At 41.3% G+C, this 25389-nt stretch overlaps 1 protein-coding gene across 8 annotated transcripts in view; it reads left to right on the forward strand.

Moving 5' to 3' along the window:
• The window catches only part of RHOBTB1 (Rho related BTB domain containing 1), a 120373-nt gene extending 97758 nt beyond the window's left edge, over positions 1 to 22615 (forward strand). For 6 of the 8 annotated variants that reach the window (XM_077778550.1, XM_077778552.1, XM_077778551.1 and 3 more), the window contains 7 exons: positions 3560 to 3745; positions 7213 to 8192; positions 9862 to 9980; positions 15820 to 15970; positions 19026 to 19114; positions 21552 to 21657; positions 22183 to 22615. In XM_077778550.1, coding sequence (XP_077634676.1) covers positions 3560 to 3745; positions 7213 to 8192; positions 9862 to 9980; positions 15820 to 15970; positions 19026 to 19114; positions 21552 to 21657; positions 22183 to 22352 — 1801 coding nt within the window. In that variant the 3' untranslated portion in view covers positions 22353 to 22615. Of the gene's footprint in view, positions 1 to 3559; positions 3746 to 7212; positions 8193 to 9861; positions 9981 to 15819; positions 15971 to 19025; positions 19115 to 21123; positions 21529 to 21551; positions 21658 to 22182 lie in introns of those variants that run through there. The other 2 variants (XM_077778556.1, XM_077778554.1) reach the window with 2 other exon arrangements.
• Positions 22616 to 25389: the final 2774 nt, after the last annotated feature.

The following is a 25389-nucleotide window of genomic DNA, read 5'->3' on the forward strand; positions in this document are numbered from 1 at the left end:
CCCTCCCTACCTCCTACCCCTGTTTGAAGCAAGATTTGCAATTGTTTCCATACACAGATTTATTTTGGATTCTTTTTTACTTAACTAATCAAAACATCATTGCATGGGCATTATTTGATGTGTTGGTACCCAAGCGAAACTTTTATATTATATTAACATTTTCCCCTTAGGGAAAAGAAATTACATTTTTCTCCCCAAAATAAATACTCGGTAGGCAAGCAACTGAGACCCTGCACTCTTAAATCCTTTGTAACCCTGGCTTTCTTTAATAAAGCCACTTAGCCAGGTCCACAAAAAAATTTGTTTTTTCCAAACCTCTTCTTATCCCTTCTCAATATTCAAGTTCTGGAGTTTAGAGTTTTGTCTACTCTGTGCTTTCCTTCTGCAAAGAAATCTCAAATTCTTGTGCTTTCTACTCCAAATAGCTGTAGGACACCATTTAAATCCTATCAGATTCTTTTTACAGCTGAAATAGGAACCCTGAGGTCATTTCTAGGCTACCCCTGCTGCATAATATGTGAGAATGCCCTCATCACACATTCCCCTCCCAATTATTTTTAAACTCAACTCTTCAAAGTAAAATAATGTAACAGAGCCATTGAAGTGGAAATGCTAGAACCTGCCTTTTTCTTTTTATCTTCCACAGGAATGGCATTTTTAAACACGAGCTTGTGTCAGACACTGAACAGTCTCCACACAGGAATGAATGTTTTGGTTAAAAGTTATTTAATATCTCTAGTTCCTTGGAATTCTGCCGAAAGTAGGAGATATTCTTAGCTACAGGTCCTGTGCCTTCCTTGACTAGAGAGAAAAGTGGCTCAAAATCTAGAGAGAATATATAGCGTTCTCAAAATAGTTACTTGATTGTATAGGTGTTTATATTGCAGAGGATGCTGCTGTATGAAGAATTAGGAATTAGAAAAGAATGTAGAATTAGAAAAGAATAAGGAAGAATGTGTCAAAACAGTATCTTTCTGCAGCTCTATCACTACATTGATTCCCAGCCTTTGGGTTAAAATCAGGGTTATGGGACTACATTATTATGGCAGGCCTAAAGAATAGGATTCTCCGTAATTTGTATAGAACGTTTTAACTTTCATTCATATTTAGATAAACAATGGTTAAAAACCAAAGACATTGAAGCAAGTTAGTAGGTAAAATATGATCTTATTTCTTAACTGCTTTGAGTGTAAAATAATGGAGATACATTCTCATAGTCCCTAACTGCATTTAGAAAAAAATAAAGAAAAAAAGAATTTCTTTATTCCAAAGATATAAGAAGAATTTTGACTCAATAAGTTATTTTAGCTTCAAAGATGGTATTGCTCTCGGTACAATCCCTTCTCTTTAACTATCATCCTTTTGAAGCAAAATATTTACAGAACATTGAATTATTTTTCTAGCTTTCCAACAGCATTTTATGCGTTGAGATATTGCTGCGACACAGTTAGAAGTCAGGCCCTCCGGACCTGTATTGGGTGACAGCGTTATGCACTATCGTCAAGAGATTCCATTGTTTCCAACCCCCAAGGTTCTGTCTGTACTTGTTTACAGGTCAACGGAATAGTAACTCGTGTGTGCTCAGTGGCGTGAGTGTTATCACTGTAACCTTGGCAACCGAGCCAGCTCTAATTTCAAAACCTCTCATGCTGTATCATAAAATTAGATAACAGAATTGACATTTAGCTACATGTCTGTCATATAAATTAAGCTCAGAATATTTCCTTTATAGCCATGAGCTTCAATATGGAAATAGACACCAATTAGAACAATTTTATGCATATACATACTATTCCACATTTAGGTGCTGGGTACATTTCCTCAATTCTTTCTCTATAATATTGAACCTCACATATTGCCATGTTAATCTCACTGTGCCAAAATTCACGGTGGCTTTGTTTTGTGATCTGGATGAAGCTTATAGCAGAGCTGTATCAGATATCCTATATAAATAGGATTATGAATAATAGAAAACTCAGCTCCTAAAAAATGTAAAATTCAAAGTATTCTTGGCTTTCCTGGGTACCGTTATTTATGCTGATTAGAAGTAAGGCTGTGCACAGAATATTCCACTAACTAAATCAGAATCCCGATGACAAGACAGGCTTCCCTTTCATTTATATATTTATGCATATTTTTACACATATTATATTTTCCAGTATCTATGAATCTCTGATAATATCTTTATTTCAAGGACATTCTAAACATGCAGATTAATACATTCATCTACTTTGAGTCCTAGGTCCTCTTTTACAATTTGTAAATATTTTAATCTCAGGATTTTCTTCTCTACTTGCTGTGGTCTGGTGCAGTTTTTCTGGAGTATAAATTTAAAGACTCAACTTGTGAATTACATTTAATGTAAGCACCCTGCAGTTTTCTGCATTGCAAATGATTATTTTTAGAAATTTTATGGTTGCCTGGATATATTTGTTTGTCTTCATTGATATGTAGGGGTGAAAGCTCATTAATGATTTAAAAAGAAGGTGTTTTGATTCATCGACTTGATTCTTCTCATTACATAAACAATAAAGGCAATAAATTAACATCTAATAAAATTGTAAGAGTTTATTTTTGAATTTAGCTGCAAGATAATCTTGAATCTTGGGCATAATTTTTCCTGTTCTTTATATTCTTTTGCCTCAATGTTTTCAAAGGCACCATTCAGCATATTTTAACCTATATGATTGGTTTAACCTCTTATTAAAGACACTTTTTAGCAGCTATCAAGCACCATAATTGAACAACTGTTTTATGAAATGGTTCTTTGGCTTCTAGAATGGTAAGTTATTATATAAAAATAGAAGATACTTATGTCAAAATTGACCACAAAATACTTTTTCTTTTCCCTGTTTACCTGCTGTGTCATATATAACATTTGAGAAATCTACTTTCAACATTCTCTTATTACCCATCCATCTAACTATTGCTAGTTTTCTGTTAAATACTACCTTCTTGCCATATACCTAGTAAAGAGTCAAAATTCCTGCAAATTCAGGACATTCTTTTCAGAAACAGATAAGTGGTTGTACACTCTACATGTGTGCTTAAGTGAGAAGAAGGGCAGAAATCCTTCTATGTATTTGTTGGCCCTATACAGCAAATACCTGTTATGTTTTCAGTAATGTTTAAACTGTTTGCATTATCTCATTGGGTTGAGTCATCGTCACCTTTATGTTTAAACTGGTAAAAGGTAGTTCTAATTATTTTATTTTATCTTGAAACTATTTCTTGTGATGAACAGAAATAGTTCAGCATGTTGTGGCTCCAGTACTGAATCAACTTTGGATAGTCATCTATATTGTAAAAGAACATCATTGGAAACTTCAATACATAGGCGTTCTGCAGTGCAATATGAAAATGAACTCAGGCTGTGTTTGGTGCTGGGATGTGGGGGCTTATCCGGCTGTTTGCATGACTCTGAGATGTATTATATTATCTTTTTTTTTTTTATTGTGACATGATATGGCATTAGATGGATGGGGGAGGGGAGGAGCCATAATGACAAAAGGAAAAAAAGTTGTATGGCAATACAGCTTCTTTTGTGATTTCCTTTTAGGTCTGATGTTGTGGTCCTCTGTTTTTCGATCGCTAATCCCAATTCCCTAAATCATGTGAAAACCATGTGGTATCAAGAAATCAAGCACTTTTGCCCTCGCACACCTGTTGTTCTAGTAGGCTGCCAGCTAGATCTCCGCTATGCTGATCTTGAAGCTGTTAATCGAGCCAGACGCCCTTTAGCGAGGTAAGCCAAGGGACTCAGTGTTTTGCTGTGCTAGCCAAATTAAAGTTTAGAGGTAACAGATGTCCCTGTAGCCTAGGGTTATGCTCTTCAGTGGTTCTGGGGCCCCATTAATCAGCCACATGCTTTAAGTTAGTTTGTTAATCCTGACCTTTCTCATGCTCACCATTCCCTCTTAGGTGAGGAACCCATTTTTGGAAAAGGGGTGTCCAGTGCTGGAAGTGAATTTTCTAATTTTGACGTGGTGTGAATAAAAGTGCCTTGACGACGCCTGGGTGTCTCAGTCAGTTAAGTAACCAACTCCTGGTTTGGGCTCAGGCCATGATCTCATGGTTCATGAGTTCAATCAAGCCCTGAGTTGCACTGTCAGTGTGGAACCTGATTGGGATTCTCTCTCTCCCTCTCTCTCTGCCCCTCCCACTCTCTCAAAATAAATAAATAAACTTTTTAATTTTTTAAAATATTTTTTATATATACTTCTGGGAGAGAGAAAGACCGTGTGAGCAGGGGAGGGGCAGAGAGAGAGGGAGACACAGAATCTGAAGCAGGCTCCAGGCTCTGAGCTAGCTGTCAGCACAGAGCCAGACGCGGGGCTCCAATCCACGAACTGTGAAATCATGACCTGAGCCAAAGTCAGACGCTAAACTGACTAAGCCACCCAGGCACCCCAATAAACTTTTTTTAAAAAGTGCCTTCAGGCACCTGGGTTGCTCAGTTACGTGCCTGATTTCAGCTAAGATCATGATCTTGTGGTTGATGATTTCAAGCCCTGTGTCAGGCTCTGTGCTGACAGCTCAGAGCCTGGAGCCTACTTCTGATTCTGTGTCTCCCTCTCTTTCTGCCCCTCCCCCACTTGTCTTTGCCTCTGTCTCTCTCTCTCTCAAAAAGTTAATAAACATTAAAAAATTTTTAAATGACTTGAAATTTGCAAAATACTAAACAAAATATTAGCTACTCATAATAATGTCATTCTTAAAACTATGATTATTATAATAAAGCTAATGAGCATTCAGTGAATAGTCCAGTTCTTGGCCCCCAGAACATCAGGTTCATGCAAATATACATATCCAAGCATTTTTAACCTTCTCATTTCCCCAATCCAACCTCAGAAAGTTTCATTCTCAAAATGGTGGTGTCTAGTTTTAAAAAATCTTATGGACCTATAGTTGCAAAATAGCAACACTAGTGTTTAAATGTCTCTAGTAGTTATGTTTTTAATTTTTTTAATGTTTATTTTCTGAGAGAGAGAGAGCATGAGCAAAGGAGGGCAGAGAGAGAGGGAAACACAGAATCTAAAACAGGCTACAGGCTCTGAGCTGTCAGCGCAGAGCCGGATGCAGGGCTTGAACCCGGAAACCACGATATCATGACCTGAGCCGAAGTTACACAGTTAACTCACTGAGACACCCAAGCGCTCCATCTAGTAGTTATGTTTTTAAAAATGTCACAAGTTTAAAAATCAACCTGAAGGGGGATTTGTTTTACTTAGCATAAAATGTGAATACCAGTTTTAGAGGGAAGTAAGAGTTTTCTTAAACCCATGCCCTTTCCATATTCTTATCATAAAAAATAATTTTATTTATATTTTATGTTTAACTTCATTTTTTGTTAGAGAGCATAGCTTCCCCAAACGTGTTGATATTAATACCTTCCTTCAATGTTTGCCTAATAGGCTTGTTGCAAAAATTTTGTGCAGATACAGCTTTTTACACTCTCACAGCAAAAGCAAATAGTACTTTCTTTAGACAATTTCTGATGTTCGTGGTGCCTTTCAAATAAATTTCTGAAAATGTCTCATGTTTTTTTTCACAGTCCCTCTATTAAATGCCTGGACTAGGAGTTGAATGTCAGAAGCCTCATAGAGGGAAAGGGGACTCACAGTGAAAGAGAGACTGCCCCTGGCATCCAGAACTTTCTGTAAAAGAGCAGGCTGAGATAATCAGGCCTCACAACCATAGATGGGTGGAGGACTGGAGAGAGTTACAGAGAGCTAGAGGACAGCATAGGGAACAGTCCCTTCTAGAGGGGAGCTCTGAGATTCCATGCAGGAGCTGATATTTGTGCTCAGCCTTGAAGAGTTTCACCAGTCAGTGATTTTCAAGTCAGCCCCAGGAACGAGGAGCACAAAATGCCCTGGGGAGCAAACTTTGAAGTGAAGCCTTCTTCCCTGCACTCACCTCTCTGCCTTTGCAACACCCTGCCTTTTTCCTCATGTTCTATCTATCCAGGGCTTCAGAGCCAAATTGTAACCAGGATGACCATATTTCTCCTAAAGCCAGTGCCTTTCACACACATTACCTTCAGTTTTGATAGCCAAATATTTATTTAGGAAGATCAATTCCTAAGAGGGTGTCTCAGCATCAAGTGTGTGTTTGTGAAAAATGGAACAACAAAGTTAATTATGTTCTGGAATCCATCTTTTGCTGTGCTATGCCATAGTCATAGCACTGTTCCACCTGTACTGCTTCCAAAGGTTTGGCCTCCCTGAGTTTGATTAGATTGTAAAGGGGCCTTGTGTGCCAACCTGAAGGGTATAGACTTTCTTCTAGTGGCTGTGTGGGTCCAGAGGAAGTTTTTTAAAAGACTTAGAACTGAAAGTCATGCTTTTGTGCTGTAAGGATTTTTCATGCAGCAGTGGAAACCATAGGCTGAAAGAGTCTGAAGAAAGACAATGAAGAGGCTAATACTGTAGTCCAAATGAAAGAAGCTGAGGGTATGACTGCAGAGGTGGAAGAGAAGAGAAGCAGTTAGGCTTGAAAGGAGACTCACGGATCTGATGAAAGAAACTTAATTGGCTGTTGGATGGGGTCCATTTAACTAGTCTAGGACTAGGGACTTCTAGACTCTAATGGCTGAGCAGGCATCTCTCAGCAACTTGCTAATGTGACCTGAGGCAAAACCTTTAGAAATTTCTGCCTCAGTTTCTTCTGCAGGTGGAATGAAAATAAAACCCCTAGGGTTATTGTGAGGCTCAACATAGAAAAAGTATATGAGTTCATTGTAAAGATATAAAGCGAAATGTAAGCATAACATGGTGGTGAAGATGAAGACGGTCACAGTGGTGATTGTGGTAGCAACTAATATCTGTGGACCAGGTACTGTGCTAAGTATATTATCTCATTTCAAGTTCTCAGTAGTCCTTTAAGATGTAGGTGTTTATTATTACTATTCCTATTTTACGGTTGGGAGAACCGAAGCTTCAGAAGGTAAAGTAACTTGCCCCGGACAAAATAGTGAGCAAATGGCTGATACCTCAGTTATTATAGTTACTACTGAAAGTATTTTCCCCCTGCAGGCCTGGTCTTTTATATTTGGAAAACGTGAGGTTGATCGATTTTTCAAGAACCTTATTAAGAGTCTGTATAGGGACTCTAAAGGCACAGTTCTATCAGGTGCTTTGATAGGCCCTCATTACCATTTTTTTCCCTAAAATAAGGCTGATTATAATTTTTTTAAATACTCCATTTTAGGCCCATAAAGAGAGGGGATATTCTGCCCCCAGAAAAAGGCCGAGAGGTTGCTAAGGAGCTGGGCATACCATACTATGAGACGAGTGTGTTTGACCAGTTCGGAATCAAGGATGTGTTTGACAATGCGATCCGAGCTGCACTGATCTCCCGCCGACACCTGCAGTTCTGGAAGTCTCACCTAAAGAAAGTCCAGAAGCCTTTGCTTCAGGCACCATTCCTACCTCCAAAAGCCCCTCCGCCAGTCATCAAGGTTCCAGAATGTCCCTCCATGGGGACAAGTGAAGCTGCCTGTTTACTGGACAACCCTCTGTGTGCCGACGTCCTGTTCATCCTTCAGGACCAGGAGCACATCTTTGCACATCGAATTTACCTCGCTACCTCCTCTTCCAAATTTTACGATCTTTTTTTAATGGAATGTGAAGAAACCCCAAATTGGAGCGAAGGAGCTGGTGAGAAAGAGAAGCAGAGCAGGGATTGCCAGGGACAAGCATTGAGCCTTGACCCAGACGAAGAGCGGGAGGAAGGAACCCCGAGGACACCTCAGGCCAATCAGTGGACGTCCTGGAGCCAGAACCTGTCCCAGCAGGAGAGCCTGGGGCTGGAAGGCGAGAGCTCGGTTCTGGAGACGCAGACCTTATCAGGCTGGAGCAAGGGGTTCCTGGGCATGCACAAGGAGATGCAGGTCAATCCCGTTTCAAAGCGGGTGGGCCCCGTCACTGTGGTCAGGATGGACCCCTCTGTCCAGCCTGGCCCCTTCCGGACCCTGCTCCAGTTTCTTTACACAGGACAACTGAATGAAAAAGAAAAGGACTTGGTAGGCCTGGCTCAGATTGCAGAGATTCTGGAGATGTTTGATTTGAGGATGATGGTGGAAAACATCATGAATAAGGAAGCCTTCATGAACCAGGAGATTACAAAAGCCTTTCACGTCAGGAAGGCCAATCGGATAAAAGAGTGCCTCAGCAAAGGGTCATTCTCAGGTGAGGGGTCCAACGGTAAACTCATCGATCCCTTTGGTTGGGTTTTTTTAAACATAAGCCATACACGAATAGGCAAGACAGTAACAAGCACTAACACGTGTACATGCTTATTTTTTTAATGTATCCTTCTAGTTTGCATGTATCCATCTACATAATTCTTATCAGACTAATGGGCTAAATACTATTCCATTTTGAAGACAGGGAAACTGACAGACAGGTTTGGTATATTGCCCAAAGTTGTACAGGTAGTAAATGGTAGAGCCATGATTTGCACACAAGCTACCTTCTGAAGTACCCTCATGGTAATTCTCATAGGTAGGTCACATTCATCCCGAGCCTGCGCTGAAGCCAGAACCAAGGCAAGTCAGCTCGATGCTCACACTGCTCCCTCGGTCTCCCTTCCCTGACCACGTCTGCTCCCCACTGACCCTTTGGCCCTGAAATCCTTGAGGTTATTTTGGCAGCCCTCTGCATTCCTATCAGGGGAACCTCATCTCTCCATCTCTCCCCCCCTTTCTTTTCTCACCCTGCTCTTCTAGATTTCTCTTGTCTCTTTTTTATCCTTGATAACTATGCGATATGCTGCCCACACATATTTGTGTCCTCACATATTGCTTGTCCTCACATATTTGTGTCCTCACATAATTGCTTGTACGTACTTCTTCTAACTTCTGAAATCGCCCTGTGTGTGTGTGTGTGTGTGTGTGTGTGTGTGTGTTTCATTACAAAATTTGACTTCCTGACTTTTATTGATGTGGATACTTCTGTTTTGTCTTTATCTTTCATAATGCCTAGGCTGGTAATACAAATCTAGTACTATACATTCAATAATTGATTACTGAGTCTATTCATTAATTTCAAAGCTTATGAATAATATTTACTTGAAACATTGACCATCATGAAATAGAAGCAATCTTGAAAGTTAATGAAAAGAAATATTATAAATTAAAACAATGGACGTTAAGTGAAATGGATTGAATTGCCCTCCCCTTAATGAAAAGGCATAATGGCCAAATACAACATGGAGCTTCAACTGGATTGTCTTAAAAAAAAAAAAACTATAAATACAATTTAGAGATAATTGAAAATTTTTGAGTATGAAGTAGATAATGGATGATATTACTAATTTTCTTAGCAGTAATAATGGTATGATTATCTAGAAAAATGTTCTTATTTTTAGAAAACTCTTGATAAAGTAGTTAGAAGTGTCATGCTGTTAAGAATATCTCCACACATATATACATATACATATACATGTGTATGTACATAAACACACGTATTCACTATACACACACACATACACATTCACCTATAGTTAAAGCGAGCCATGGCAAAATGTTAACAGTGTAATAAATGAGTTATCATTGTACTGTTTCTTCCACTGTTCTATATGTTTGAAAATTTTCATAGTAAGGAGGAAAAACTATTCCTCTTCTTTATGTTATCATATGGTTCAGAGAATTTGTGTTGTGATCCTATGTGTAATCTTCTATACTTACTCCTTAACCCTCGGATGACACGGAGGGAGCTGGGTGTTCCACAGGTAGAGGTTGATACAAAATCACTAAGTAGAGATACGGAAGAGAGAGTAAGAGATGTAGGTTGATGACTATGGGTAGATCTCTCAGCAGTGCCAGCTCATGGTTCTGTTTCCTCAATCCTTGGGCAGATGTGACATTTAGGTTGGATGATGGAGCCATCAGTGCCCACAAACCATTGCTGATCTGTAGCTGCAAGTGGATGGCTGCTATGTTCGGGGGCTCGTTTGTGGAAAGTGCCAACAGTGAGGTATGTGCCTTCTGAGAAGCCTGAGTGGTATCTTTATGACTGTGTGTGTGTTTGATTAACCAGATAACCTCAACTCTTTAACTGCTTCCATGGGCCAGTTCTGTGGGCAGTGCTTGAGTGTCAGGTCACCCTTTTCTTAATTTTGCTGTAATGAGGAGCCATTGTCAGCTGTTCCTCGTGGTGTGTGAGCACCTGAGTGGTATCTGTGCATCAACCTTTTATGGTCACTGTTATCATTTGTAAAACATGATCAGCTATAATTTTTTTACAAATGTCACCAAGCAAGACACTGTCAAAATCACATCCAATAGGAGCAGAGTCTGTCTCCTGAAGTTCAGGGCAGTGAAAAGTTTCTTCAGTCACCCGCATCTTGGGCTTATTTGAGCCCCTAACCAGACAGCGGGCCTTCATAAGCCACATCTTCGTGCCTCTTTCTCCTCATCCTCACCATGAGGGGTATGCTGGACGGCCCTCAACATCTCGTTGAGCTACAATGCTGCCCGAAGCTCTGCCCCAACTTACCTTCTCCAAGGCTTTGTTAACTGGGGGGAAACAGTAATAGAGAAAATGGCCACTCCTCTGAACATACGATTCGCAATGCTTAGATGTAGTGGAAGCCACTGAGTCACTTCTCAGTCACTGGCCTTATCTCCAAAAAAAGGATATTCTTAGAGCAGAGCAAACAGTATCTTGAAGACACTCTATGTTCAGTTTTTCACAAACCCTGTTGGAAGAGAAAGAAAAATTCCATTCAAGCACTTCTAACTTTAGTCTAGAAGGGCAAGCTTTTTTGTTGAGTTCTGAAAGTATTTTTTAACCATCTTTTTTTAAAGGGGGAGACCCCATCAAGTTTATTGTCCTAAGAGACTTGATTTGCTGATCTCAGCATCTCTCCACACTTTTAAAAGAAATAGAGAAAACAAGAGCTAACTTCTCAAAAGGGGCACTCACACCAGAAATCTGAGCACTCCCACCATGACCCGAGAGCCTGCATTTGCATCCCCAAGTAGGGAAGCAGAGTCACTGCATAACAAACAGGGATGGCTGGGGCAGAGGAGGTCACTAGGCCACCTCCCGCTTCCAGAACAAACTGCAGCTGCTCCTAAACCAACCCCCAGCAAAAGGCTGTCTGCTGTGGGGGGAGGAGAAATGTTAGGATTGCTCTGATGACCTCTCTAGCTGTCTACCAGCCTTTATAAGCCCAGAGGTCCACAGCTGTAAGTAGTGAAGTCTTTCCTGTGCGACCAAAGATGTTTCCGAGCTGTGTCACTGAGACCACAGCAGCGTGCTCGAGGCCACCCAGTGAAGGGCGCAGGGCTCGAATCTCAGCTCCCCATGTATAAACTACGTGTGGCCCTGGGAAGCTTCCCTCTCTGGAGAGCAGGATAATAGCCACAGTGTGGTGGTAAGGTGCAAAAGTCAACACTTACAGATGCTCAAGAGCTGCCATTAGTGTTATTTTTGATGTCAGTAGTGTTTATATTCTTTCACTCATACTTCCAAGAAAATTTGGGGAAGCAACTGATTAATAAAACTTCATCCGAATGGCACTTCACCAACTCCAGTAATCTCCAGAGATGAAGAGCCCAAAGGGTTACTTCCCTGATTTGTCCAGCTCACTGAAATGTGTGCTGATGGTGTGACAGAGCGCCTGCTACTAACCCAGCAGAGAACTTGATCAAGGTCAGGAACCTAGCCACAAAGAGACACTGTCAGAGCTGACCTCACAAATGCTAATCCCCTTTATCCCTTCCCAGAATGGACTGTAATCGTCTCCAGATTAATGGGCAGGAGAGGTGACCAAAACAAAAACTTGGCAGTGAACATGAATGCACTCGTCTATGCACACAGCCTTTCCCAGAAGGGGCCACCTGTTTAGCACTATCTCCTAGAAAGACTAGGTCATTTGCCACTTAGAACGATAGCTGAGGTGAGTAGATATGGATGGCTTCTACCCAGCTTAGAAGACAGAGACCATGGACCCAAGCAACAAGAGGTCTGTGCCAAATTCCTTTAGCCAGTGAATCAGGAATGCCATGAGCTGTTGACATGTGTGCCCTTGCCTGCCCCTTCTCTTGATTTCCAGAGTAGACGATAATGGTTACATAGTTTGAACTGTAGTCTCAGTTTGACCTTGGGCAAGTGACTGACCGTCTCCAAACCTGTGTCCACATCTTTAATATGGAGCTAACAAGAGAGCCTTCTTCAGTGGACAGATAAGTCATGAGAGTAAAACATGGAATTTGGTGCTTGGAACATGTGAAAGCTCAAGGAATGTTGGTGATCATTGTCCCGGAGGATCCTTGTTAAATTCTTTGGTTGAAAATCTTTGTCCCCTGAAAGCCCTGAGTTAAAAAGCCCCCAGTTCCACACTTCCTAAACTAGCCCTGGTGGAGGGAGGAACATCAGTTAAATGCTCAGTAAATATTCCACAACTGATAGGCTTGTCTTTGCACTTGGGATCTGTCTTTTCTAGGCCACCTTTTAACTATTTATTGTTCTGTGAAAACTTGACTTCCCGAACCTCTAAATTCAGTCTTTCTTTTTGGCATTAATAGAATTCTGATACATATCCAGAAAGGAATAAAATATACCCATTGATGTGACTTTAACATTTTTTGTCATTTAATATTTAAGAAGACATTGTATTTTATTTCTATTTTTCTCATTACTTTTAATGTAGCAGTAAGCATAATTCTCTCCCCAGAGGTGCTCAGCAAGTGGTTCATTAAAAATGCATGCCTGAATTGTAGTAAGCAATGCTCTGATTCTGGAAAACTTTCTCATTCTCTATGAGACTGCCTCTAATTATAAGCCTAATAGTCTGAGCTGATCTTTGCAATTAAAATTTTAAACCAACGATACTAGAATAAGAGACATGGTTTCGGATAGAGTTATAGTCTCTTTGCTGACTCATTTCTTTTAAGCTACATCCAGCAGGTAGGATGCAAAATTCTTAACTCCATTTCTTATGTAGCTTTATTTATATATTTTTAAGTTCTATAAAGTAGTCTCTCCAGTGTTATTTGGTTAATCATAAATATTGAAATCACAGAAATAGGATTAAAAAAACACACACACACACAAGAATGGTGTGTGCTCTGAACGTGTTTTCAGTTGGGTTTTCATTTGCTCTAAGGGTCCCTAGCATATTTGCCCCAAAAAAGCCATCACTTCAAAAAATTGTCTGCCTCCTGTTACACAAGAAGGAAAGAGCAAGTCACAGATGACTATAAATGCCAGAACACTCCACAGGCGGCGGGGTGGCTGAGTTGGCATCCGACTTCTGCTCAGGTCATGATTTGAGGCTTATGAGTTTGAGACCCACATCGGGCTCTGTGCTGACAGCTAGGAGCCAGAAGCCTGCTTCGGATTTTGTGTCTCAGGCTTTCTCTGCCACTCCCCTGCTCACAATTTTTCTCTCTGTGTGTCTCTCAAAAATAAATAAACATTAAAAACATTTTTTAATCAAATGTCAGAACACTCCAGAGACATTGGAAGTATTGGGCCAGGGCTGCTTACAGGAATCAGTCATCTCTTGTTGCCAGAAACAGTTTCTTTTCTCTTTTCTTTTTGTCATGACTTAAAACACACTCTTGCCAAAAGATGCTAAAGTAATCTGAATATCTTCCCAATCCAGAGTCTCCATGAAGAAGAAAGAGCTGGAGGTTATCACCTCTTCCAAATCTCTCCCATGTAACAGATGAGGAAACTGAGGGCCAGAGAGGGTAAATGATTTGTCGAAGGTCACACTCATTTTAGTGACAAATGTCCTGTCCCAGCCTCTTGCCCTGGCATCCAAGCTGTTATTTTCCAAAACAGCAGACCTCCCCACCGCTGAAAGAGCAGGTGTTCACAGAAAGCTCTGGGACTTTCTATATGTATGAGCACTAACACTTTATAGCACTTAGGACTTTGTAAAATGGACATACCTCCACTACCAAAATGGTCCAAATTTTAAAGTTTCATAACTTAACCTTCAATTATTTATAAAATTGTACTAATTCAAACACGATCTGTGTAAGATAAATGCATGTGTACATAAATGTATATGTATGTAAGCATAATGTGCAAGTACAACTAATGTTAGATTCACTGAAATAGCAATTAATTACAACAGCTTCTTTACTTTAAAATTGCATCAGTAACAGTTTCTACTTGCCAGGTTCTATCTATTGTAGAGGTTGCACTAGAAACTTGAAATGAGGACCCTTGTTTCAAATCCGAGATAGTAATAACCCGTGTAGCTTATTTACCAAATTATTATTGTTTTCATTGACTATGACTGAAAGGGTGTGTGTGTGGAATTTTCTTAATATTTCTGACAAGTTTCGGGGGTCTTCCCTCTAATACATGAAGAGAAAGCTCTGTCGGAAAGGATTGTCCCGTCTGACGTGGCTGGTGGCCATGCAGGAAGATGACATGGAAGGTTGTGATAGCTTAAATGATTGTGGAACCACAACACCAGAATGCATTAGCCATGAGACCCATGTAGATTGTGGAGAGAGACAGAGACAGAGGAAGAGAGAGAGAGAGGGGGAGAGATTAGATGTATAATATAAATGTAATCATGTATAATAGAGATGTAATCATCTTTATGTGGTGTACAGAGATTTATTAAGTACTGGAAAGAAGAAGTTTATAACTGTTCATCCTTTTGAACTTAGAAATGTGATTCTTAAAAACTGTTAGTGAAATACAGTACTTTATTATACTGTGAGCCAAACAAAACTTTGCTTCCTTGCCATGAAAGGGTTCTTGTACTACACAGTGGTTCTGAGCACAGACCTTAGAATTATACTCCCTAGGTTCAAATCCCAGACACTGACTAGCTCTGTGACCTTAGATACAGGACTAAACCTCCCTAAGCCTCAATTTCCTTATCTATAAAATGGCAAAAACAATAGTCTCTTCTTCCTGGGGAGGATATAAGGATCAGAGTAAATCACAGTGTATAAGAAGCCTTCAATTAAGATTAATTTTTATCATCATCATTCCAGTAGTTAACACCGATGGTACTGTTCTGTACTATGCTGGGGTCCATCTTGTGGACTTACTTGGAGTCTGTATGCTGCCATGCAGTGTGCATCCTCATTGATCCATGCCCTGGCTCTCTAGTGAAATCCAGCATGTATTAATATTAGCAACAACTGCAGGTGCTCAGGAGAGAGGTTAGGTAAATCCTACAAAGGAGAGTTTACGGTACCCAACCGACTATTCCCCAGATGGCCCAGGTAAGGAGTTCTCTGGATTCTCTGAATCTGCTGATACCGGATGTTCCAGTAATTTTGAATCTATGTGGCCATGTCATAGGAAAAACAATGAAGCGTGTATATTGTGTTAGCCGATATTGATAGAATGTTGGAATCAAGCCAGTCACTGTGGCAACTAGGGTAGTTCCTCATCCTCTGTTTTGACATCTTAGAGAGCTGGGCTCTATCGTGTGTCAGCAACAGTGTGGTTTGCAGCTCCCCCCAACACCTGTCATGTTGCTAGGAGATTTCTTTCCCCACAATAGAGTATTATAGGGTACTTGGCAAAGAGAGCCCATAATGTCATCATACATTTACAGCCCATTTGTCTGATTTATAAGTCCAAATAGCCATTTAAAAATTCCAAATCACGCTTTGTCAGGCAGCCCCACTCTTTTGTCATCTACAAATCAAACTTTTATGTTTAAAGCAGTAAATAGTGAATGACTTCTACACGCAGCCTCAAAGCAAGTGTCCCAGACTTGCCAATATCAAATTGTACAGTTGGGATATTTATAAGCAGTATAGCCTGAAAATGTACCCACCACATTCTTCAGCAAAACTTAGCTTTTCAAATGATGTTTCAGGTATATCTCCCAAACATAAACAAGATGTCAATGCAAGCGGTATTGGATTATCTTTACACCAAGCAGTTGTCACCTAACTTGGACCTGGACCCACTGGAATTAATTGTCTTGGCAAACAGATTTTGCCTGCCACACTTGGTTGCACTTGCAGGTAAGGCCGATGACTGGGTGCCATGCAGCGTCTGACTGTCCTGTTTGTCAAAATTATATTTAAACAAAAATAACATTTCCAAGGACTCAAAATTAACTTTGTATCACCCAATATAGGACGGTCTTGTGCAGGGTGATAGGAATTGATCAGACATATCAGACAGCCCAATTCAATTCCACAAATATCTCGCAAGCACCTACCTCATGGTAAGCCCTGTCGGGTGATGCAGTTATCAAGATGAATAATGCATGATCCCTGCTCTTGGGACCCATGCTCTATACATTCTGCCTCATTGTGGACCATGGAATTTGAAATAAAACTATTATGTCCATATTATTACCATAATGTGTGCTCAGACACAGTCTTTAAGAAAGAGGCAGTAGGAGGCAGTGGCTAAGAACATAGGCTACAGAGCCAGATTTTTTGGGCTCAGATCCTGACTCCACCATTTCCTGGCTGGATGACTTCACACTTAACCACTCTGTCTCCACATTCTCTCTCTTGGGAATAGGGACCGTGTTATTCTACCATAGAGTTGTTATGAAGATTAAGGAGTTAAGATATATATACATAAAGTTCTCAGAACAGTGTCTGGCACCTAGTAAGCATTATGTAAGTGTTTTTTTTTTAAAGCTATTTTAGAAAATGTTCTGACATTGTCAAGAGCATTTTGGGAGAAAGAAAAAAGGGGGACTTGGCTTCACTTCTCAAAATCTATGTATCATTTCTGGATTTGTTTAGTCATTAAGCTGAAACAGGTCTGAATAGGATATGTATATTCATATACCTTTTATTTTTTTTTTGTAAACCTTCAGCTTCATTCTCCACAGGTGTCAGTTAGCAATCTGGGTGTTTGTCACTAGGTTATCTGATGCCTGTTAACCATGAAAACAGAAATAGTGCCAGTTTCATACATTGACCTGCCTGTCTCCCACATGCAGAAAAGTGCCTGAGCATATTAGCTTCCCAGTAAATACCTGTTGAATCATTAAGTGAATGAAAATGAATGTTGGAACAAACTAAGTCTTATATGCCCTTGACTTTCTGGCAGTTTCTTTAGGGAAAAAAAATGTATTTCTCTGGACTCCAGGTTTCTACTAGAAGATCAAAATCCTCCTTGCCTTGCTTCTTCCCCCACTGTATAAAAAGACAGAAAGAGATCGTTGAAGCATTGCTATTTGACTTTCTAAAAACTATTTTTAACCAGTACACCCAAAGTCACAGATCTAGAGGAGTGTACTTGCTTCTTAAATGCTAACTCTGTAGAGTGCAGGAAGTGGTTCCTTTTTTCAGAGGTAAAGATTCTGATCCATTTGACTATCCAGTTTTTACAAGTACTTATCCTTTGAGGATGAACTGATTTTTTAAAAAATAGTCAAAACCAATTTGGGCCAAATCTGCTGGAGAAGTTTTGTGATTAATCTTAAATTAATTCCATTTCTGCTTAAATATTAAGTATGATGAGAAAAACATGGGGCTGACTTCTCTGTGAAATGAGCTGAACCAAAGAGAGCTTCTTGGGTGAACTACAGACTTCTGTGCATCTTTCTTTTTGTTATTAAATTATTAATATTAATATTATTAATCATTATTATTATGATTAATATAGAGCTTCCTAAGAAAATTCCCTTAATCATTTATAATCTTTGGTTAGTATAGAGCGTTTACAACATTTTTTTAAATGAATATCAAGAAATGTTGCTATTAACTTGAAATTAAAAAGTCTGATGACTTCTTTGGAAAATTTAGTTCCAAATTGTTCTTTGTCAGTCCAGTCAAGGAAGGTTTTGCCAAAGAAATCATTCAAACCTATATCTCATATTGACCAGATAGAGGCATCTTGACTAAGTACATAGAGCCAGAACAGAAGGTAAGCATGATTAAGGCAATCTACTGGATTAGAAGAATAGATGCAGTGGCTAGAGATGAAAAAAAAGCACCTTGACATAAAGGAGCGAGAAATGGAGGGCCTAGATTGTACCCACACAGGTCAATCCCAAATGCAGGTGATGGCCCCAAACAGAGGCAAAAGACATCTCAGTCTCAGAACCACTATTTCAGTTCAGCTTGGAAGCCTTAGACACAGCTCCCAGCCATAGGTGGCTCTCCCAACCAGATTTTTGTTACCTCTGGGTGAAGGTTTCTACAGTCTTCAGAATCTAAGAGGCTGAACAGTAAAGATGTCACCCATCTTCAGCTGTTGAGACAGACATATGCATTCACATTTTTAATTCCCCATATGGATCCATTCCTCTGTTACTCAGTCCCTCTATTGTGAGTGATTATTGAGAATTGGAGTGCTAGGAGTGGGGAAGCTGTCAACAGGAAGGTAGCAGAGAGTCTAGAGGATTCTATGAAGGCGCACGACTCTCTAGAGCAGCACCATCCAATAGATCTCTTTGCAGGGATGGGGGCGCCTGGGTGGCTTAGTCGGTTAAGCGTCCGACTTTCGCTTAGGTCATGATCTTGCGGTTCGTGGGTTCGAGCCCCGCGTCGGGCTCTGTGCTGACTGCCAGCTCAGAGCCTGGAGCCTATTTCAGAGTCTGTGTCTTCCTCTCTCTCTGACCCTCCCCTGCTCACGCTGTCTCTCTCTCTCTCTCTCCCCTAGAAATAAATAAAATAAAAAATAAAAAAAAATAAAAAAAAAAAGAACTCTTTGCAGGGATGGAAATGTTTCATGTCTGTGTTGCCGAATACACATGTAGCTATTGAGCACCTCAGTGTGACGGAGGGCATGAATTTTTAATTTCAGTTAATTTTAATTTAAGTTGAAATCATCTCATGTGGCCAGTAGTTATCACACTGGACAGTGAAGGTCTGAAGGACTCTGGCTATTTCAGGAGTGCAAATGAGCTGAGCGTCCCACAGTTGCTGGTGCAGTGGCCGGGGACCAGAACCCCCCATGCTGACAGGCCACCCTGAGCTGAGTTCGGATGGCTACCAGAGCTGTCCCATACTTCCTCTCCAGTTAGGTCATCTCAGACCAGACCCTCTAGGTGAGATGTCTGGCTTATGGAGTATGGTTCACGTTTCTCCCGTTCCCTCTCTTCCCCAGAGCAGTATGCTGTTCAGGAGCTGACCAAGGCCGCAATGAGCGGCGTGGGCATCGACGGGGAAGTGCTCTCTTATTTGGAACTGGCCCAGGTCTGTAACAGTTTGCCTTTCACCTTTTCAGTGTGTTCAACCAGTTCATTTAATGCTGATAAAACATTCCGCTGTTGCATCTGTCTAAATAAAGATGTCACCACTGAGTCACAGAGGGCCCTGTGTACACTGAGAAGATCTGAGAGTTTCACGTTTCATGCACCATTCACCCTGCTGGGCTTCGTTTGAGAAAACAACAAGGACCCTACCCCACGCCAGCCCCATTGTCCCCCGAGGCACCAGCTTCACATGTGGGAGAACAACTTGGGGCATGATAGGGGAAGGTTTTGTCTCTCCTTGTTTGAAATCTTGGACACATATGGCCAAGATCAGACAGTTTCTAGAACTCCCCAAAGGAACTCTAAGAGAAGGGTAAAAAATTCTTCAGTCCTTTCTTCAGACCATTGGCTTTGGTTTTCACTCTCTCTCTCTCTGTTAAGGCAGTGGTTTACTAAGTCTTAGATCATTCTCCATTAAGGGAGAAGAAGTGGTTTCAGGGAGAGGAGGGAGGAGTAGCCAGCCAAGCTGCCATTCCACCTGCAGGCAGAGGAGATGGCTTGGATTCCAAAGGAGAAAAGGCAAAATAGTACTTTCCAGCAACCTGCATGTTGTAACTTAGCACGCAACAAGAATTTGTTATTTTCTCCCCACATATCAGACACTGCCCTAGACAAAAGGACATGTGGATACAAATGGTAGATTCTCTGCCTTTGGGGCAGTCATAGGCAGTGAAAGAAATCGAAGCACAAATTACTAAAACCCAATGGGAAACACAGGCTAGTAAAGGTTAGAATCAAAACCAAGAAGAGACATCTATTGCAGTAAGATTAGCAAGCCCCCATCAAAACCAGGGGTACCTGGGTGGCTCATTCGGTTGGGCATCAACCTCTGCTTGGGTCATGATCTCACGATTCGTGGGTTTGAGTCCAGCATCAGGCTCTGTGCTGACCACTTAGAGCCTGCTTTGGATTCTGTGACTCCCCCTCTCTCTGCCTCTCTCCTGCTCACGCTTTGTCTCTCTCTCTCTCTCTCTCTCAAAAATAAGCAATACATTTTTTTAAAAAAATTGTTTAACTGGTTGTCCACACTTGGAATCTGAGGTCTTTTGAAACAGGCCTGGAGCATAGTTTATGACTTGTGCTCTCTCCAGTAAGTACTCATCCTGGAGAAAAAATGAAATGACCCAGAATTCCATATAGGGCCAGTCCACTTGAAGTAATGATTTGCAGTTGTGTCAATTTGCTCTGTGTCCCTGCCCTGACAAGCCTTGGCAGGAAGAGTTTAAGATGGCGTCTCACATATCTTAGCTCATTTATTAGACCTTAGCCTCGTGGCATGCTGGGCTTATTTCATGATGAGCCTGGGGACAGGCTGAGACCCTAATATGTTGCATTTTCTAGTTTCCATGGTGTAAATCCCCCCGCCTTAACAACATGAAATTGCTGAACTCAGAGTAGGGAAGAAATGTGCACAATTGACTCCCTTGGGCAGGTATGGGCCAATGCCAGGACACCAGTACCCTTACTTTCCAAATGAAACCTGATATCAAGAGAAGTGGGAAGCATCAGCCAAAATTGTCTATAATGTTGGGGTTGCAATTCTCAGAGTTTATTGAGTTATTTTCTGAGTACTTCAGCTTTCCTATGGGCCTTCATTCACGGTAGAGATGTGGGACCCAGAGAAAGCACGCTGTCAGTTTCGGGGCTTCACCCGATCAAAGAACCTCAAGACCAACAAATTTAATGGATGTCTGAGAAAGATGTGGACAGAGCGTGGGGTGTGGGGGAAACCGGCCAAATTTAGGGAGGTATGGGGCAGTGACTGTAGACTTTGAACACCAAGTCTGTTGTGATCACAGCTCCCTCAGCTGCTACCTCCCCAGGCATCTACTCAGAAAGGAGATGCTGTGAGTGTCGAGTCTCTGCCACCCTGCCCACACCACCCGCTCTTCTTATGTAACCAAACGACAGGTATAGGACAGTCACACATTCCACAGTCTCTTCTTTCAGATCTTTGGCCCCAGCAAGCCGAGCTCTGACATGCGACACGGAGTCCTCCGTGGCCGAGGCTTCCTTAAACAGAGTCAGTATCCCTGCTCCGCTGCCAGCTGGCACCTTCCTGAGGCCACAGTTCTTTGTCACGAGTGGGCCTGCGGTGGGGGAGGCTGGGAGGTAAGGCACACCCTCAGCTCCTGATCTGACACAGCGATTATTTTCAGTGCACCTATCACAGGGGTAAGGAAAGGGTGTGCCAAACACTATATTTGGCTGGCGCTGGAACCATGGCCAGAGTCAAAACACTGTAGTCAAAACAAGAGGTGTACTGAATTAGTCATGTGGGCCCTTTACCTCCTTCACCCCTCCCATGCCTTCCTATTCTTTGTGGCCCCGTTTTAGAAAGCAAAGTCTGATCCCCCCTTTTGGTCACTTCCCTGTAGTTCCACAATGCCCACCAGTTGGCCGCCTGGTGTTTGCACCACATCTGCACCAACTACAACAGTGTTTGTTCCAAGTTCCGCAAGGAAATCAAATCAAAATCTGCAGGTGAGACTATGGGTCCCCATCTTTCCAGCTGTCATCCCCTCCAACTGAAGCATTTACCCTCTGTGCCCTTGTGGAGAAGGTCCACAAGCAGCAGGCAGCTCATGGAGAATTCCCTATGACCAGTTGGCAGTCACACGCATGTGACATGACACAAGGAATTGTGGGTTGGGAATTCTCCTTGAAGAACTTCATACTTGAGGGATTTGGGTGGAGTGGGGTTTGGGGTTCCCTGCTGCACAGCATGCTGTAGTCATTGCTCACACTGGTCTGGGGGGCAAGCCTACACTCTGAAGTCAGGAGGTCCTGGGTTCAGTTCCTCTTTGCCCAGCTACTTCAGGCAAGTCATTGTAACTATCAAAACTTGAGTGTCACAATCTGCAAATGGTCCTACACCTAATCCTTACACAGTGGGTTGTTGAGAGAGTATGTAAGATAGTGTATATGAGAAGCATTAGGCACAGAACCTAGAATATAGAAGCATTTGATGAACCAAGGGTATTATCATCTTCATCTTTCCTTCGCCAGACAACCAGGAATACTTTGAGCGGCACCGCTGGCCCCCTGTCTGGTACCTGAAGGAAGAAGACCACTACCAGCGTGTGAAAAGGGAACGAGAGAAGGAAGACATTGCACTAAATAAACATCACTCGAGACGAAAGTGGTGCTTCTGGAATTCATCTCCAGCAGTTGCCTGAGGAGGAAGAGAAACAAAAATCAGTAATCTGACACACACTTTTAAAAGCACTACTGTAAAATTAGTCCTATTATTAGAGATAAATTGTAGTTCAGGTTTCAGGCACTGATCTTCCTCCACTTTTGTGCATTTATCTTTGTTGGGATCAAAGCACAAGCCTCCCCTTCAATGAGCCTGGACAAAAAGGGAAGTTGACGCTCACTGCATTCCTTAAACTTCTATGTATATTTTTTGTTAGAAGGCTTAATAAACTTTAGTCCGTTATTCCGTTTCTTTTTATACAAAGGAAAAAAAATCCAGCTTTCATGTTTCAAATTCCAAATTGGAAAATATTTTTATATGGTCTTGTATTTTGTTGAAATGAAAATACTATGTATTACTTTATTTTACAGGCCACAAATTAACCATGAAGTCACCCTGTGATTCTCTTTGCCCACATGACCACCAAGCATTATTACATAATTAGAGGGTTATCCTTTCATGGTAAAGTAAAGGGTTGGAATGAAATTCCCCCAAGCGCAAGTTAGAGAGTACTTAATCTTTGTTCTGTTGAATAACATTGGTATAATTACCAAGTCAACTCCAAGAATGTGTATTTACAATATTTGCTGTGTAAGTGCTAGTAATTATATGGTTATATGTGCCATGTAAAATATAGTGATATCAAATCTTCTGTTGTTTAAAATGTCCAGATTCAAGAGGATAATCTTTATAATCATTAGAAGGGCTTATTAAATCCCAGCATTATCCAGGGCAAACCCACCAGTGGACCTGAATACAAAAGATACCGTAAGAGCGTTGGTGTTTGGATTGCTGTGTTAGGGTTTGTGTCTCTCAGTATTCCCTGATCTTGCCATGCTTCTGCATGCAGATTCTCTAATGACTTGAATTGAGATGGGCAAGGGAAAGGATCTCCAGACTTTGTCCCATCATCTTACCAACCGAAACAGGCTTCCTCAGGTCTCTCACCTGCAGCCAACTTCACTTTGTAAGACACGCATTTTTAATTCTTCCCAGGAAAAATTCACGCCACTGTAGAAGTAGGCTGAGGCAGACCACCCACCACTGCTGAAATTCAGCAAGGCCTATGAAAGTGCAAAGCTGGAGGCTGGGTCGTCTGAGGTCCTTGCATTCTCCAACACAGACAGGAATCTTATTCCAAGAGTCTAGGAAATGGTGCTATTGTGAGTTAGTCCTGATCCTTTGTCATTCTGAGTTTTCAGTGTTAAAATGGAAAGCATTGAGCAGGGGAGCTTTAGAGAAGCAGTCAATCATTGCTTCTCTGTACATTAAAATGTTACAGCACTCATACACAGCATTTTAAGGCCACAGCTCCTTACCTGCCATGGGATGTTGTATGGCGGGGGCTGGGGCTTATTTTGTTGGGAGGTCAACTTACTGATGCTAAAGGCTGTTGATTCTTTTTTTTCTAGCTTTCGGGAGTTAGAAGAGAGTTGAGTCCTAACCCCAGTGTTGACAACGATATGCATTTGAAAATCTATCCAGGTTACAGATGGACATTTATTTACTGGCAGTGGATATACACCAGATACAAGAGTTTGGAGAGGCCCAGAAATGCATCACCCTCTCATGACAAAGGAGAGGGCACTAGAGTAGAGATGGATGGTTGTAAATGCATTTACTTTAACTTTTGGTCAGTAGGGCTGTAAAGCATTAACAGAAGGAGAAAGGAGACAGAATGAGAGGATAAATGTCAAGACTCAGGAAGAATTGACATGTATCCCACCATAAAATGGTAACAGTTGGGTTTTTAGTGAATGGTCAGAGTTGAATTTATATAACCAAAGCTCCCATGTGATTGTAATCTTGCCAAAACATAATGGACATGTAAATGAACCTGGGGAATAAGCAATAATATCCACTAGTGTTTGTCATCAGCTACTGTAACCAAGTGGCTGGTTCATTTGGTTGATGCTGATTATGGCCTTTAACCATGGTGGTTTGTTTCGTGTTTTTTATTTCACAAAAAGTCAATAAAATTGTTTAGCTATAAAACGTCTCCTCTTTGTTTTTAAGGCCTACCAAAATATCATGTGTGTAATTTTAATAGCTTTTTAAAAAACAAATGTCAAAACTTTAAAGGTGCTGGGTCATGGGGACTGAGTGTGCTTCCATAACAAAGCAGGCTAAATGACTGTCATCTTTTTGGTATTGCCAGCAGAGAATCCAGTGCCATAAAATAAATGAGGGATCTGGCTCTTTGTTCTTGGATAACACAGTTATGTCATGACTTAACTGACATGACATAAGCATTGGAAAAAGCAGAAATGGTGTGGGCCACCTGGGTGGCTCAGTCAGTTAAGCATCCAACTCTTGATTTAGGCTCAGGTCATGTTCTCACGTTTTGTGAGATCAAATCCCACATTGGACTCTGTGCTGAAAGCACAGACCCTGCTTGTGAGTCTCTCTCTCCCTCTGTCTGCCCCTTTCCAATTGTGTTCACTCTCAAAATAAATAAACTTAAAAAAAAAGATATGGGGTCTCAGGGTGCCTGGGAGGCTCAGTCAGTTAAGCATCTGAGTCTTGATTTTGGGTCAGGTCATGATCTCACATTTAACGAAATCAAGCCCCACATTGGGCTCTGCACTGGCAGCATGGAGCCTGCTTGGGATTCTCGCTCTCCCTCTCTCTCTGCCCCTCCTCCGAGCTGGTGCTCTCTCTGTCTCTCTCAAATTAAATAAATAAACTTAAAGAGAGAGGAAGGAAGGAAGGATGGGAGGGAGGGAAGAAAAGAGGGAGGGAGGGAGGGAAGAAGGGAGGGAGGGAGAAAGGGGAAATAAATGATGTCTCTACCCTAATGGATTTATTATAATCTGGGGTTTGGACAATTCTGCCAGCAATTAAGTAAAAGGTTACATTGTGGGCTTATGAAGATCAATATTTTCTTTGAAAACAAATCTACAAAAGACTGTGGGAAAATCTGTAAACAATTTCTAGACTTCTAGCTAGTGTAATGTCTACACAAACTCAGAGGAAAGAGGGGTCTCCAATAAGAGCTCATAGTGGTACTCTTCTGA

Source organism: Crocuta crocuta, unplaced genomic scaffold (assembly GCF_008692635.1).
Source record: "Crocuta crocuta isolate KB4526 unplaced genomic scaffold, BGI_CrCroc_1.0 scaffold167, whole genome shotgun sequence".
NCBI classification, from domain to species: domain Eukaryota; kingdom Metazoa; phylum Chordata; class Mammalia; order Carnivora; family Hyaenidae; genus Crocuta; species Crocuta crocuta.